Source organism: Protopterus annectens, chromosome 13.part0 (assembly GCF_019279795.1).
Source record: "Protopterus annectens isolate FY-2018-M chromosome 13.part0, PAN1.0, whole genome shotgun sequence".
NCBI classification, from domain to species: domain Eukaryota; kingdom Metazoa; phylum Chordata; order Ceratodontiformes; family Protopteridae; genus Protopterus; species Protopterus annectens.
This window is the reverse complement of record NC_056747.1, coordinates 768,076,938-768,094,772: the sequence shown is the minus strand read 5'-3', so window position 1 is coordinate 768,094,772 and position 17,835 is coordinate 768,076,938. Positions and strand designations below refer to the sequence as shown.

At 35.8% G+C, this 17,835-nt stretch overlaps 1 protein-coding gene across 1 annotated transcript in view; it reads left to right on the top strand.

Moving 5' to 3' along the window:
* Nucleotides 1–16,915, top strand: part of SLC6A4 (solute carrier family 6 member 4) — a 726,628-nt gene extending 709,713 nt beyond the window's left edge. Inside the window, exon 14 of the mRNA XM_044054475.1 lies at nt 10,984–16,915. Within this exon, the coding sequence (XP_043910410.1) occupies nt 10,984–11,058 (75 nt within the window). The 3' untranslated portion in view covers nt 11,059–16,915. The remainder of the gene's footprint in view (nt 1–10,983) is intronic.
* The last annotated feature ends 920 nt before the right edge of the window (nt 16,916–17,835 follow it).

Sequence of the window (17,835 nt, the reverse complement as noted above, 5' to 3'; positions counted from 1 at the left end):
TTTCCCACATTTTTGTCTACTTTCCCTCTAGTTTTAATTATTAAAACTGATAAAGGTATATAAAACTAATGTGGGAATAATGATTGTAGAATGTTCATTTATTATTTATTACGTATTTACATTTGTTGATTGGGATGATCTGACTGTGCCATAGAAGGCCTCTGTTCAGCAGAGGCCCAGGGAGGAAAAACTATATTTGTATGTATGGACACATTTTTAAGAGAGTAGTAGTTTTACAGATAAGTATCTTAATATTAATAAGCAGCCATAGAAAACACTATCATAGACGTTGTTACTGTGTACAAGTGAATGCAGGATGTCATGCATTATGAGATATGCAGGAACAGCTGTAGCTGGTTCATCTAGTATCCTCTCCCCGTTCCAGATCTAGTGCCCCGTCCCTTCAGCTATTCAACAAAATGGATTCCTACAGCTGATCCAAGCCCCCCCCCCCCATAGCTCTTCCACGAAGAGCAGAAAAAAAAACAGAACTTTGGCTTATACCAAGCTGATTGCAATCGGCTTTTTACAGCAGACACATGCCCCCTCAGCTCTTCAAACGAAGAGCAAAAAAGTCAGTTCAGTAAAAAATAACAAAGGAAATACTGTTCTGCACTTCTTGATTATGACCCCTATCACTTTCCTGCGGGAGTAGTTGCCCCCTTTGTACCACCCTTGCTACGCTACTGTATTCAGATGCAATTTTCATAAACATACTTAAGAGATATGCAGATGCAATTTCCACAAACAAACATATGCAAGTACGGTTTTAACAAACATTTTGTGGAACAACCAGAAAGAAATTTTCATGAGTATGTACAAATTCATGAATTGGAAGCCATATTGAATAGTGCAGGAGGTGAGACTGGCTTTCTTTATGAGAGGTAGGAAAATGCTTAGATTGTATATTTCAGTCAGCTGGTGGGAGACATTTACATAGTCTGCTGTTGATTGGATTAGTCTAAGTTTTACAGCCATAGTAGTGATATAGCATGGGAGGTACAGGGATTTGTCAAGTGCATTTTAAGAACAGAGCCCAGTGCTTTTTCTTGAGATAGCAAGTGTCTGTGTGATTTGTACTGTTGCATTAAGGTAGTAATGGATGGGCATTTATTGTACTGGCAAAGCAGGATGTGAGCATCTTTTATTTTTTATTATTTATTTATTTATTTATATTTGTTGACCGGGAGTGTCCGACTGGACGTAGGTCCATTTTCAGCAGAGGCCCGGGGAGAAAAGCTCCACAGTTAAAATAAACAGACAAATATTTGATGGCCCACAAATTTTCCACATCATCACGATAGAAAAGGTGAGGGAATGGCAGATAAGTGGAATTGGAACACCAAGGTAAGAGCAACAACCAGAAATCAATGCCGGTGGTGATGCCAGTGGAAGTTGTTGTTAGACTGTTTGAAAATTTCCTGTTATTTTCATATGCCATATACAATTTGGGAAACTGCAGATATTTGAATTGACATATTAGCAGATATAAATTCAAAATGTGTTTGAAGTAATTTATTCCTGTTTTCTCTGAGGCTGGAATTAGAAAATTAAAGTATGGGGGGGGGGGGTGCAAGGAGACTTCCACCTGCAAAAATAATGCAATAATTCATGTATGTCAGCTTTGGAAATATTTGATTTTGCCAATTTCACTGAGTTCTGGTTTATTTGAATGATGTCAGTGATTCTCACCCCTTAAAACTCAATCGGTACTGCTATAGGCCAGATGTTGAAGATGCAAATGGATGCTGGAAAACAAATTGATAAAAAAAAACAGATGTGAAGAGAATTACAGTTTTAGGCATCTTTGCATCCCCATTACAGAATTTCCTGCAGGTTTTTTATTTGTTCTAGTTTTGCTCTGTAGCATCTCATTTATTTTTTGTTGTGCTATGTTTAGCCCTTTTTCAGCTATGCAGGATGTGTTATTTGACATGATTTGAGTGAACTACAAATATTTTATTACCGTGATTATTTGAGGTCACTATCTGTGATTGCAAGGATTAATCTCACCAATTGTGTATGTTTATAAGCTAAAGCAACTGACAGATTATCAGCTGCTCCCTCATTAACTGACAGATTATCAGCTGCTCCCTCATTTATGTCATTAGCTGTACTGATTACGCACGTCTCCATTTCATTCACCATCAAGTGTTTCACCTTAAGTTCTGTAGTACACCTCATTCAGTCTTCAAGTACCCCAACGATAATTTCATGTCCTAAATTTTAAATGTCTTTATGGTATTACCCTGTGTCTGATTTGAACAGTCGAGTACATGATCAGCCAACAGTGAATTTGTTCAGCATACAGCTTATTTATATGCTCCTCCATTTTTTTTAATGTAGATAAGGAGAGGGGAGGCAAAGTTTTCCATATGGAAGATACAAGACCCAGCATAATAGTCATTTTCAGTGATGCATTTATTGCCCAAATTCCCTGATGATTTATCAGGAGTTCAGTGATTGATTAATATTAGTTCAATGTTTGTGCTTCCGGCTCCACATACTTTGACAATGTCTTTATAATTCCTTCCTGTAAAAAAATAACAATGTTTCCATCTTACTTCAAATGTCTTTTTAGTATACAGTTAACTACATTAGTATAATTTTCTGCAAGCAATTTACTATTTTTCATACTTATGTGGAATGAAAATGCTTTAATTTATTTATTTCAACTAATAATTTCACTATTCAACTTCAAATTCTTCTAACTAATGCTGTAATTAGTAGCTTAAGGTTTTATGTATTTTACTTATGTACCAGTCTATGCGGTATCCATCCTTGGAAGGATGGTATAACTTAAATATATAACTGTAGACTTATTTTAAGAGTGATCTTGTTTTGTTCATTTTGACTAACTGGTGGCAGTTTGCGTTTTTTAGATTTTGAAGAAGCGAGTTGATACTGGAGAGTCATCATTTACCCCTCTAATAGTGAAAAATATTTTGTGTGTGTGCGTGCGTGCAAAATAATTCTGGCCAAGTTTTAATTATAAAGTTGGCAAGGTTGTACTTAATGGCAGTGGGATCAGTCCGAGGTGGTGAAATCCTGGGAAGATGGGGATAACTCTTATAATCTGTAACTCTGTGGTGAGGAACTTATTTAGGTATTGCATATATTAGCTGTTACCAACGTAGCAGTACACATTATAAATTCTTAAGAGGTGGTGCAGCGGTAGTGTTGTTGCCTCACAGCAAGAGGTTCTCCTGTTCGATTCTCGGCTGGACTGCCTTCTGTGTGGAATCTGCATGTCCTCCCCGTGGTCGAGTGCCACAGTTACAATACCCTGTAACCTTTAAAGTCCCATAGGTCCCAATATTTATAGCTGGTTTGGATAAGATGAATATCCATTGACCACCGCTACCGTATTTCTTTGAATCATTAATATCCTCATGATAGGGTTCTCTATTTTGACTTCATTCAAAAATGTTCCTTAAATTATTTACTCCTTTATAAACACATTTTCAATTATTACCATAAATTTCTACCATTTCAGGGTCATGTTGAAAAATTACCCAACGTTTAACAATACTTTACTTAAATTCTCTACTTGTTGTTATATTCCAAGTTAATTGCTTTGTTATAACCAATCATGTCGTTGTTAGCTCCAAAGGAAATACTTTTTGTTCCCAGCAAAGGTAACATATAACATCCCATCTTTTTCTGTGTAATTTCTCACATATATTGTAAATAAAATCTAAAGAATATCCTGTATCATCATATCAATGACATTTTTAGCTGTTCAGAAATTAAAACAGTTTTAACAAAAATCATTCTAGCCAACAGACACTCCCATAACCAAAATGTTTTTTTTTTTTTTTTTTTATCATCAAACTCTTGTTTTGGTATAAGAATTACTATTAAAGTATACATATGTGTTTGAATAGGTTGGCTTTCTATATAAAGTTGACCAAAAATATATTTTAATTCAATCTCTATATGCAAGAACATCCAAGAAGTTAATTTATATAAACACGAAATGTAAAAAAAATATGTAGTAAAATTTAAGCATTCAGTGAATTCAATGATTTTTTTAGTATTATTCCAATAAATAAAAATACCATCTAAAAAATGGAAGTAGATGTTCCAACAATCAGCATATTCAGACTTCAGTACACATAACCTTTCCCTAAATCAGAGTTCAGTGCATTAAAACATTCCCAATAAATTAAAATTAAGTTGAAGCAGCATAGAGTCCAAGATGTTCCCATAGCCATACCAGTAATTTGGCCAAAATATTTGCCCTCAAAGTATATTTAGTTAATGTATAAAACTGATTCCATAAATTCTGCCAAAATATTTAAATCATTATTTGTTAAAACTTCCCATTCACTCAATAACTTACTGAACCACTCAAAACGAAGGTGATGTGGGATACACATAAATCAGCAACATCCAGTGTAATAAACAATTTATTTTCCATGTATAATTCAGAAGAGGGGTTACTCAAAAAATACCAAAAGGATTTTATTAAATGTTCAAGTCTGTTAAGGAAAGGTTTAAAAGTTGCATCAATATAAATTGCCAAGGGTTGGGTAATGGAATCACCTGTGTCCAAAGTTGGGGGCAAGGGTGGATTAATTTCAACTTGTGTACCTTTCAAATACCAAAATTGTAGGAATGGTTGGTTTAGGAACCTTAAGAAATGTATATATTTGCAGAGTAACCCTGTTTTACAGAACTAAGTCATCTAATATAAGTGAAATCCTTCACTGAGCAATATTAATTTAATTACTAAATGCTACAGTGTGTCTTGATCATTTAATAATTCGTTCATCTTACCTATATAATCCATGCTGTCCATGAGCGTTATAAATCCGCCTTTTTTGGGTTCATTAGTCTTACGGTTCTGTCCCTTGCTAACCCACACATTAGCATTTTTTTTCTTCCAAAGACATATTGAGGTAGGTACATTTACTAGCCCCTTTTTTGCTAGCTGTATAATGTCATTTTCCACTACACCAACACATTTATTTAAGATGTGGTATAGTGGTAGAATATATGTGCTGTTTCTACAGAGCAAAGGCACTTTCCTGTGTATTGCAGTGATTATATAGTATGCCAATATTTAACTTGTGTAAAAAATGCAACCTTAATAAACTGCCACTAAGGTCAAAACTAGTAGTGGGTAGAAAATTCAAGCCACATGGGAACAATTTAAAACAACATTTAGCAATGTTTTCTAGTGAGGTGTAATTAAAAAGCTTAATTTGCTCTATTTTTTCTGAGGGCCAGACTGAGGGGTAAGCTAAAGGGTCAAGGCTGGGAATAGTATGATTATTACCCCTCCATTGAATTCAGGATAAAGTTCATTTGTAGTCTTAGACAGTATTCCCATGTTTTAAAACACTGGGAGATGGATAAGCCTGTTTACTATTATAGGTTCATAGCTTCATAGGTTAGTACTAGGCTAACTGCCCTTGTAGGCCATTTTAAGCCCAGCCAATGTGAGAATCAAACCTTGCACCTTGTGTCCATAAGGCAACTATCTTAGCCTTTATATCAATCTTATATTTGTTTCTGTCACAATCTAATTGTTTAACCTTATACTTGTTTCTGTCACAATCTAATTTTTTAATCTTAAGTTCCTTGACAGAATCGATGTTCTTACTGACTTTTGACAATTCTCAGATATTTTAACTTGTTGGAATCAAATAGCAAATCTTTTTTTCTGGACTTATTGAAGGTAGAAATCTCAACAGCCAACTTTCCTTTGATTTTTATTGTACTTAATCAGTAGTTCCATCAGTTAAAAGCGAAACTGATAAAATAAGGCAGTTAAATAATATGTAAATCACTACCTTCCTCAAGTCCATTAGACTTCTGTATATGTAGGCCTTTAGCATAACTCATCTTGCTATAGTAACTGTTTTCAATGTATTATTTTATTATGAAATGTACTGATTTTTTTCTCAAAATTATTTAACTGGTCAGCCATGGAATTACCTTGTGATATACAAGTGTTTCACAAGGGAACAGATGCAGTTAACTATTTGTTGATGGGAGGAGGATCATTTACATGGTGTTCATCCCTAAATGCTTCGGGAGAGGTGGTACTGTTTCATACTATGACCTGATAGGTAGCAGCATGACTCAATCCCCAATGTTCATTTGAGACAAACTTGGAGCTGCATGGGAAGCTGTCAGTGTTTGGTTAAACTGCTGCAGTAGCAGGGTTAAATTCCCTGCTAAAGTGTCAAAACTGTCTCATGATAGAAGTGGTGTGCTCTTGAGTTTTTTGATGGACATCTGACTATTTTCAAATCAACACTCAGAAGCAAGTAAAATGCTAGCCACAAAAACAGGAATCAAAATAAGATGTATCAAAAGAACACTGGAACGCTGGAAAACTGCTTGTTGAAACAAAGCAGAAAAATGTTAATTACACCAGAATAAGTACTTTCATCTAATACAGTAGACTTCTTCAGAATCTGGAAAAATATCAAAGTAGACATTTAAATACATTAATTAAACCAATCACATCTGAAAATTCAACACATGCAATGGTACATGAACAGCACTTGGAATGCCACAAAAATTCACATCCCTAATTAAACAGAATAGAATGATAAATGTGCAACATAAACTATTAAAACATATGAGTAAGAGATAATAAACATTTTTGCATATATGTCTAACGAAACATAAAATATATCAAATTATAATCTTGTTGCTTTCAAAGCAAAAAACTCTAACCATAGCCACTTTGTCATTAATACTAGGATGCTTATCAGTTCCTAGCATTAATTGCTATTTTAGCTCACACCTTTCTAATCGCTCTTTTTTAACTTTCTCAAGCACAAAAAAATGAAACAGAAAAATTCTGGCAAGTAGTTGCATGTTTTTTAAATCATTATTCAAATCCAATTTATGAGTATAAATTAAAGAGACTGAAGCTAGCCTGCACTGTTGTGTTAGAGGGATAAATCCCTGACTACCACCCTAGCAACCTAAGTTCAACTAGAGGCTCGGGTGCCCGATGGTGCAGGCAGGGAAGATGGGGCATGGCAATTTTGAAGTAAAGAACAGAAGTTCTTCTAAGGTTGCACTTCTGCTCAAATGATAGAGCCTCGGATGGAGACCAGTGACCCATTATGCTGTGGAAGGCAGTTCTACAAAGACATGGGCATGGCTAACCAAGCCAGTGATGACAGATTCTGGCATAAAGTACAGCTTTCTTCACGCATTCTTTCTTCAGGGCTTCTCAGTAGAACTTATTTGAGTCTAGAAAGGAGGAAGATATATGAGATGAACTGTTATACTTTGGGAAAATGTAATTCTTTCAAAGAAAATGCATGAAATATGAACTAGCTGTTAAAAATGTGTGTGCAAACTGACGAAAACCTAGCTGGCTTGATTTGATAGCAGCTCAGGTGACTGTTGGAGTGGCAGGGGAAGGGATGGGCATGCCCCTCCTAGGTGGGTGGACACTCACTGAAATGTTCCCTAAGGGGGGATATGGTCCAAAGAGGGAAACTGACCTCACATGTAATTAAGAGTAGTGGATGAGGAAAAGGAGGGGATAGGGAATAAACTAAAAAATTCCCCCAGATAGAAGCACAGATGAAATGAGCCCCCAGGATGCTATTAGGATCAATGACCATCCCAGCAGGAGTACGTCGAGGGTAGGAAAGTAAATTGCTGACTTTGTGTGAGTGTGGAGTATTGGGGGCTGGGCTGGTAGTGATGATGTCTGCAAGGACCAAAACAATCTGTGTACATAATTAGTTAAAATATAAAAGTATAAACAACCTGCAGTGTACTTGCCTTTTTAGCAGTAGTTTAATATGTAAGAGCAAATTCATAAAGTAATATTGGAGCTTAGAGACTGAATTCTGTTTTGCTTCTTGATGATTGCTCAAGCTGCTGAAACATTTGCCTAGGACACACGACAGTATCATATTTGGGTAATAGGTTGTAGAGTCTATCCCCACCAGAAGTAAATAACTGTGAAAACATAAGTGTACCTTTTAAATTTCAAAAAAGCCACAGGAAAATGTTTTGTGGACTTCAAAATAAAGGAAGTGAGTGTTAACTCAAAAAAAGGTTTTAGAGGTACAGAAGCTATATGAATTACTGCTTAGCTTGCTAGGCAATACCCTTGGATTCAAAGTTAAAATGTTATTACCAATAAGGATGCTGAAAGTCCACTTTAGACTGAAAAAACAGAAGTAGTAAGGATGCAGTATATTTTCAGCCAGAAGCAAATAATTTCTAGTTTAGATGTTAGTGTCCTTTTTGAATCTTTTATATTCAGTTTCTTGTGCAAGCCTTCTACTGTTTGCATATTTACTTGGAAAGGAATGTTTTAATGTATTTACTTCAAATACAGAATTTTATTATGAAGTCATGCATGCTTGTAGATGATGTTTTATTACCTTAAGGGTGCATGCATGTTACCTGCATACTACGGTATGTAATGGCTGTCACTAGAAGCATGCCTTCTTAGAGTTAATTTACTACCATTGGGATATTTAAAATTTCGCTTATTTATTTCTTTTTAGCATAGAAAGTATTCAAAGTTCCATAGAAACAAAACAACATAATCAACAATAATAAGTACAACCAATACTGAACACTTTAAACAACAAATAATTACTAAAAAATGCCAAGGGGCTGTCAGACAGGTATTTTTCATACATTATAAAAATAATTTTATTTGAAAACATATTAAAGCATACCAAATGCAAAGCTATTCTCTTTGCAAAGGGATGCCGTTGTCCTCATTAAACAGTTCATATTGAAAAAATAGTATGCATGTGTGTGTGTGTGTGTGTGTGTGTGTGTGTGTGTGTTTGCGCGCATGTGCGTTCATGCGCACTGAATACTTCTGGTCAATGTTTAATTACTATTAGTAAGATTGCACTGAAACACACTGGGCTCAGTCTGAGGTGGTTGAAATCCTGGGCAGGCTGTGATTATAACTCTGATGTGCAGCTGTGCAGAGCTGAGCTTATCTGGGTATGGTAGACCTTGTCTAACACCCAAGGCAACAGTGTACATTTTTACCCTTAAAGCCAACTGTTCTGCATTTTAATGGGCAGCAGTACTGGAACTAATCCTCATACTGTGGGTTCTGTTGCAGAAATACTGACTGCAGTAGTACAGGAGTTAAACACATAGCTCTTGACTGCCCAATATTAATTGGTCGCAGCAGGTCAGATTAACCTTCTTTAACACAACTACCTGTGTCATGTGAAAGCATAAGTGACTTCTCATATACAGTCATCAACTAATTATTATTTTCACCATTGTGAAGTTTTAGTGCTTCCAATTTATCCCTCATATAGTTATCTTTTTGTTATACAAACAACAATTCAGAACTCATAACTGGCTGCATTCTAAGCCCAGCTTGTATTTACAGCAATCTTTCTCCTCTATTATGTTAAAATTTAGAAATTAACCATCAATGATCCCACACTACAGTCCAATTTGTGAGTTCTTCCATCTTTACCTGAGACAGAACCTGATGCCTGGCTTGAGAACTATTTTATTTATTTATTGATTTACATTTGTTAACCGGGTAGTGTCTGACTGGGTTGAAAAAAAAAACTTTTTCAGTGGAGACCCAGGGAGAAAAGCTCCACAACAAAAAGAACATTATTAAGGTACAAGCAGTAAACTTAGTTTTAGTAGTACATTGCTAACAATATGTAAATGAGCTTAACAAAAATATTATAACAACATATAACTACAGAAATACAATATAAACATGCATGTTTCAGGCATACAGGAATACCTTTTCTTTTTTTTATACACTATATATGAGGTACATTAAGTTATGTAGCTTTACAAGGCGAATCACATCTGAAAGACCAAAATTGGTCATGTAGTTTTACAAGTTAGGTCATCTGAAGGAACAAAGATTAATAAAGAAAAGGCAGATAGTGGGATAAGCACTATTTGGGCTATCATATGTGAGATGAGTGGGAAAAATAGGAAGAATATTAGTTGGGAGCAATACAGGGCATAGCCAGTTATCATTTAAATAATCTTTCAGGGTAGTTTGAAATGTGGACAGGTTGGGGTTTTCAGTTATCTGTTGAGGAAGGATGTTCCAGTCTTCTGCTATGTTATGAGAGTAGAGGGAGTCTCCGAGATTGTTGTGAGACTGGGTTACTTTTAGCATTAGTTTGTTGGATGACCTGAGGAGTCTACAGTTTGTGTTTGGCTGGACTAGGTTTGATAGAGCTGGGAAGTTAGTTGGGTTGAATATGATTTTATGGGCAAGTGAAAGTTGTTTTAGTAATAATAGGTTGGGAAGTTCTAGCCAGAACTACTTCCTTTCCATAGCATGTTGCCTTTTTACTGAGTTGTAATTGAACTGTGAAGTGGACATTTACTGTATTCCTTGAAACTACAGAGGTCTGTGCTGCTAAACACATGGCTAGCAATTGAAAGCTTAAGAATAGGCATCCTTCCTCTTTTTTTGCAGCCAAACATTATCAAACTTATTGGTGGCAAATACATCGAGTATTAGAATAAGTTGACAAGCTTCATCAATATTTATTAAGTATCAGTAACAAAAGAATAAGTAAAACAGCCATTGCATGTGTCTGCAAAGTGTAAGCTCTGGGTATAATATAACATTTTACCACCATGCTCATCAACACATACATAAATGTTTGGAGAACTTGAGTGTGAGTGATGGTATCAATTTTATTCATGATAATCTTGAATTTTGTTGTATTATTACCATTCAGGGATATCAGTGATGTGTGATAGCTTCATCCTGTTAGGATTCTGGATTTTTCTTTTGAATTTTTAAGTAGACATATGATCATCAAAAGGACTAACCATGTTATAGAACTGCATACCTTTGATCTTGTTGCTTTATGATGTGGCAGACCTTAAAGAGGGTTTATTTCCCCAAATGGAACCACTTTACCTCATATATTCAATTACACAAGTGTACTATACATTACATATTCAATGCTTTTATAGTCATACTTTTCCTGATAGTTGTCTTCTTTTTTTTTCCAGAGGTTACTACGGAGCATCACTCCAGAGACTAGCACTGAGATTCCAATAAGTGAGATACGCATGAATGCAGTTTAGCTGAGAAAATAATTAGCATTCTTCATGGACTGATCGCACAATGCAGCCCAAGAGTGGCAGAGTAAAAAGGCACCATATATTTCAGCTGTCATATTATTTACTTTTATGAAGATAAAATGGTGCCTCTGTTTCTGGGATCCAAGAACATCCTCATCACATAAATTCCAGCTCCATTATCTAAGCTATCTACAGAGTACATTTTTGTAAGTTACATGTGAGTGAATGTGAGAAGGGAGGAGTTCCATTTGATGGACCTTCTTCTGTTATTGTAGTTCTGTTTGACTTAAATGATTTTCATAAAACATACTTGTTTACCAGAGTACAAGAAGGCCAGTGAATCCAATAATCTGTTGCATATGGAGAAAGTGCTATACCAGTAGGAAAAACAAATGTTATCAGCTTAGCTCTGATGAAGCTGAAACAGTCCCTACCATGACAGGCTACAATTGCAAAAGTTTCTGTCAAACAAAACCAAAAGTAATGTATAATCAGCTAACCTGAAATATAAATATACAATATTAAAATAAGTTTAAATGGCAGGATTTTCATTACTGCCAGGGAGGAATGTTTATAGACTGATATTTATTAAGTCTGACATGATTCCACTCTATCAGCTAATTCAAGTTGCTGAGCATATTTTGCCTGCAGCATGGGCTACTTCCACCAACAGGCCTTATGGGTATCTACCTGCCAGGCCTAGCATTCTTCAGTGATACTTGCTAGACAACTTGGCCACATAGAGATTACTTTATTAGGAAGTTTTTCTAGATTAAAACAATTGAGAGTGTGCAACACAGGGACTCTAGACTAGAGAGCAGAAGCCCCCAATGAAATACTACCACTTTCATTCTCACCCTTTACAAATGTTAAAGCCAAAGAACAGGAAACCAAAGCATACATTTTGGACCACGTATGTTAGATGTAGGCAATACACTTCCTGGTTAATATTAAATTAGTGTACCTATACTTTTGGGATGTTAACCTAGCAGAATCCCCTCCACAAATGATTATGCAAAAAACAAAAGCTTTGGTTATGTGTATGAAGGTGACTCAAATTTTTGGCAAACAACTATGTCAATGTGGCTAACTGATCTGTGAAATGAGCACTGAAGCATTAGCTTCTTCTTAACATGTTTTAGCAAATTTGGAATTTTATTGCTCAGCATCTGATTTAATTTTATTATTGTCATGTATTACTTATTCAGCATCATGCAATGCTACTTCAAAATGCCTTTTTTCATACTTGGAAGAAATGAGCTTCAAACAGAATTCTGAGCTATTCTGTTTGACATCTGGCACTTCAGAAACCTGCCTGTCAAAATCAAATGTTACAGGAATTCCAGCTCAGCATACAGTTCTGAGTGTTCCCTCTTGAACTGATTTTAAATGCCCCACTTTTCTGTAATAAACAACAGACAGTATTCACAAACATGAATGCAACTGCGCATGTCCACTATAATTCAGAAAAGTCACCCTGACCCTTTCCGAACATAGGCATACTTGAAGACTCCAGGTATACAGTAGGTATGCAAATTAAGTCTCCACTGTTATCTATGATTTACACATGTGAATTGTGGAGGACATTGTTTAGTATATGCTGGAAGTTAGGGAACAACTGTTGCCCGGTCAGCAGAATATTGCTGTGTAACATCACCAAACATGCACAGCATAATCTTTCTAGATACCTATTATAACACAGAGCAGCAGAGCCTAACTGGTAGTCGTACAGATCACAGCAACACAATATGACTACCTGTCCCTATAGCTCTCCCAGCACATGGTGACACAACCATCCTTCACCACTAAGAAGTACACAGCCAAATCTCTTTGTTTACATGATAATCAAATGAAACTTGCTTCAATGCTAATCTACGACAGCAGAGCATGAAATAAATAGTGTACACAACTCTGCCCCTCCACCATAGTACCTATCAACAGTGAACCTAGCAGTATTAAAACATGCTAGCATGTTTATTGGAGAAGTCAAAATATGTTGCCCTTGTTCCAAACTCAAACCCCTCACACCTGTAGCAGCTATGTACATTATGCTGATTACTAATATTGCTAAGAACATTTTATAAATAACATGATGCACATAAAGTGTTAGCACTGTAGAATCGGCACTCACGATAGCAGATGTCAAAGAGTGCTGCAGTTGAAATAAACTGGTTGCAAAGATGACATTTTCAACATTTTTTTTGTATTATTATAGTTTCATATAAGCATCACATGCCCAATACACAATCAGTAAGACTTGTCTGTGTAAGTCGTGCAGTTACTCAAAATGCCTGATAACATAACATAAAAAAAAGTGCTTACAACTAACACAGTGTGAGTCATATTTATATTTGTGGAGATTATTTGTACAACAGATCCTCAGTTCTGTGTAAAAACAATCAAAATTATAGCTAAAAATAAGAATTGAGCAAGACTTAATTGCTCTCCTTAAGTTTGGATATAATGTATTCCAGTTTCAGATGGCAGAAGTAGATCACATTTATAATTAAAAAAAAATTTTTATTAGATTGTCACAAAAGGTGTTACGTTTGTAATCCTGTAGATATGAATAATCATATATATATGGAAGATTTAAGAAGTGACAAGCATATTGGACAGCCTCACCAAAACAACAGAGAGACCAACGGGTACAGAATGGGAGCTACATGAGAACAGTTTACATAAGCATGCAAGCATAGGAAATAACACCATTTGCATTTGAATTTGTTTACCTGCAGTCCTTTCAATTCTATCAAAAGCTTGCCTAATGGATTCAAAGTTGCTTTATTCGGCAGCAAAAAGGCTATCTCATATGCCTGTACTGAATACTGTCTGCTACTGGGCAGTAGTACAGCATGCCTCTATATTGTCTTACCAAGTGTTTATCCTACTCATTTATAGTAAACATATAGCTAAGGTACCACAGCAACAGAGCTGTGATAACTGCAGTTTGAAAGACAATGGTATAAGATCTTAGGCCCGGCAGGTTGGGTGATACGTATGGAAGGTAAACATCTGGTTCCTGAAAACTATTTCTTTGTCTACAGTGGTAACCAGTGGCACTCACCTAGACATCCCCACCAGTACACAAAGGAAACAGAAAATAATTGTATTTGTCACTTAAACACTAGACACCATTAAAAACAGCTGCTGTAGGTGTGATGAACATTTATAGAAATAGCTGTCACTTCACAAATAACATTTGTTGATAAAACAAGTCTGGAATATTGTGTTTTTTGAATGACAGGCTACAGTCTCATGACTACCTACAACTCTTACTGTATTAGAAACTATAGATACTCTGAATACTGTTACCTACTTCTGAAACTGGAAATGAAGTAGTATTATTAATCAAGCAATAATGCCCAACAGGGTGTGTGTTCGTTTGTAATTATTGCCAGCCCACGGGTGTTGTGAGGCCCGACTCCGCAGATTACTGTGCTGTCCTTTGTCATATGCTTTAAGCATTTCAGCTTTGGGTTAAATCACAAACAGTGATGGCAGACAAGGGTGGTGTGGTCTACACATAACGATCATTTGATCTGCTTTGTCTGCCAAGTTCCTTACCATTAGCATAAGGCACATGTCCTGCTCCCTATTTCTCACAAGAATTACCTATCTGTCCAAAGATATTTTAAAATTCTACACCAGTTTTTCAGCCCAGATCAACATCACTAAGGCTATTTTCTACACATAGCACCCATGTAAAAACTACTTTCTTGAATTTTCCACAAATATCCACCTTCTACCCTAACGTACCCTCTTTTTCTTAGATATATCTTTTTATCTGAAAGATGTAACATCTTAGACTCGGTTGATCCTTTTTCATAATTAGGTTTTTATAATACCATAATGCCCCCCTATTTTTTTTTCCTTTTCGTTACAATGTATGAAGTAAATTCTTTTAGTCTCCCTCACACTCTGTAAAAAAAAAAAAAAAAAAAAAAAAAAAGTTTTTGTTCTTCTTCTTTGAACTGCATCAATTCTATTTTATGCTTGGAGAGATGATATCGCCACATTTGCATGAAATATGTAAACTGAAACATATTAATTGACAATCCATTCATAATGCAATAGTTTTCACACTACTTAAGTAACAAAATTCAGGGTAGGGGAGAGATTACCTGTCTATCCAGATGGGGAGTTAGTGGTGTCACAGAGGTCTGCACTACGGCAATTTTGTTTTTGGACTAGTTTTCTCTCATAGAAGTTTAGAAACCATGCTGTCAAAAAAACACATATGTTAATGATAAGTAGCAATTACTTCAACAAGGTTATGAAGTTCTCCAACATGGTCTACAAAAAATACGTAGCCACTGCAGTAGTAACAATCTCATCTTTAATGTCTGTAAATGTGTGGTTATGAGACACTGAAAATAGATATAAGTAAAGATTAAAAAATAATCAAGTCATAAAAGCAACACCGTCATTAAAGACCAAAGGACAATGGCAGATAGTCTAAACTTTGATTATTCTCTATCTGCCAAAGCTAGAAAAGCATATTCTGTAGCCCATGTAATGCTAAAGTGTATATCTAGTCACTTCAGGAAAATCATCATACCATTTTATACTTCAATGATCTGACCCATTATTGAATACATCACTGTTCTGTAACCTTCAAACAAGCCTCCTGAAAGAACTTACAAAGTTAAAATTGCTTACAAGACAAAGTCAGAGAGTTAGAAAACCTGAAATATTCTAAAAAGATTCAGGAATTTTCATTATATTTTCTTCTCTTAGATGACGTAATACTAAGAGAATTCACTTGATACAACTTTATTCAAATCACAGCAATCCATAATGTATTCACAGCAGTTTACCCTAAGTTGTATTACTGCTAGCTCGGAATCCATGTCCTGCTCTCTCCTTTTCCAAAATTTCACACAGAATATCTTCTCCCCTATATTGACTTACTATGCCGATATCTCCTTTCTGCAAATAAAGTTCCACTTCACCACCAATGTGATTGCATGATGTTGGGGTCAGAAGCATCCATTCTCTAAGTGCTATACCTGCAGCAGTTTGTACTATATGCAGCAGTTTTTTGTATCTAAATTTTTTAAGTGGATATAGTATCTTTTCTGTCAGTGGTTACTGAAAGCTAACTTTTTTGTTCTGCTGCTTATATTTTAACAAGGAATGCTCAAGCACTAAACAATATTACTTGGACTACAGTGCAGGCACTCCTTACCTCACAGCAACAGAGAGAGATTGAAAGAGTACCCATATACATGGAAAAGCACACAGAGTTGTGACTGGTTATTCAAGCAAAGAGTCTGCTGGGTTTTTGAGCCATACAGTGCCAAAACAAAATCCAATCTAAAATGAGTGCACCAACATACTACTTGTAGCAGCAGAGGCAAATTAGACAGATAACACCATGTGCTGCCCCATCTGAGTTTGTGCCATCAAGCCGACAAAGGTGATGGCATAAAGTGACGAAGAGCTGTGGCTGGAAGTGGTGAAGGAACAGAGTATGAGAAGGCAGAACCAAATTATGTTAAAATAGAAGTTAGGACAGAATTAATCCACCTTTCATGGGATGTATAGGGAGATTGACATAGATCATAAAATAAGATGGAAAAATGTTGCACAAAATCTTTAAAGATGACCTCTGAGCAGTATGTAAGACATCTCATCTGATTATATTTAAAAGTATGTTCCTGGAATGTACAATTGGGGAAGCAATATCAGTAATAGTAACACATTACACAACACCCTCCAAAATTATGGAATCAGAAGTAGTAAGTTATTTGCTACCAGTTTTAAATTCTGAGACTAATAACATGGGTCAGTTGGCACCCTGTGAAATCCCCAAAGTGGCAACCCCTCAAAAAATGTGAATCACAAAATGTAGGAAGTCCTAAAAAAAAAAAAAAAAAAAAAAAATGTACTCCAGTCTTGAGCTGATTTTGCTCTTTGCTAAAGTTCCTAATATACATACACGCTCAAAACAAGACATTCTTCTATGGTGCTGTTCAAGCTCTCTCAACTGCCTGCACATAGAGCAGCCACTCCCCTTCACCCTGCCTTAGCTATGGCTCTGCATATAGGTACACTAGCAGCTAATATCACAGGTGTTGCACTACATGGTGAGTGTAGTCTTGATGCATTTCTTTCTGTTACATCAGCCCTGGAATGCTACTCATCATAGCTCCTGAGTCCAACAATCTCATGCTATCTATCATCATAATGGCAGCTCTTCATCTACGTTATTTGATGCTGCTGCTACTTTTAGACCAAGTCTGAGCCTAGTATGTCTGCCTAGTGTACTAAGAGTCCAGCCAGTTCAAGTCATCCTTATTTCTGTTCCTACTGGGGAACAAGACCTTGAAATATCAAACACTGTTCAGATTACCAAGATCTCTGCACTGAAGTGAGATTGGTTCAAACAGTCATAGAATACTCTTGTTTTGGGTTTATTATGAATAAGGGAATAAGCCAAGCACAACTACTGGCTACGATATAATTAGTCTTATAAAAAAGGCTATTATTTAATCATATTAAACAATAATTCCATCCCCAATTAAACCTACTGAGCTCACAACTTCAGGAGTCCTATACTGTAAAGGAATTCTGGTGGAGCATGGATTATATAGCTAAAAGTACAATTGTGGAAAAATAAGCCAGAATGATATTATTAAAAAAAAAGAAATCTGTGAGAGACGTGGCAGAGCTGCAGTAGCTACAGCATGAGCAAGCCATGTTATGGTTAATAAACAACAAATAAAATAAGCAGCAATGTTCAGAGTATCAGTAATAAAAACAGAACAAAGAAAC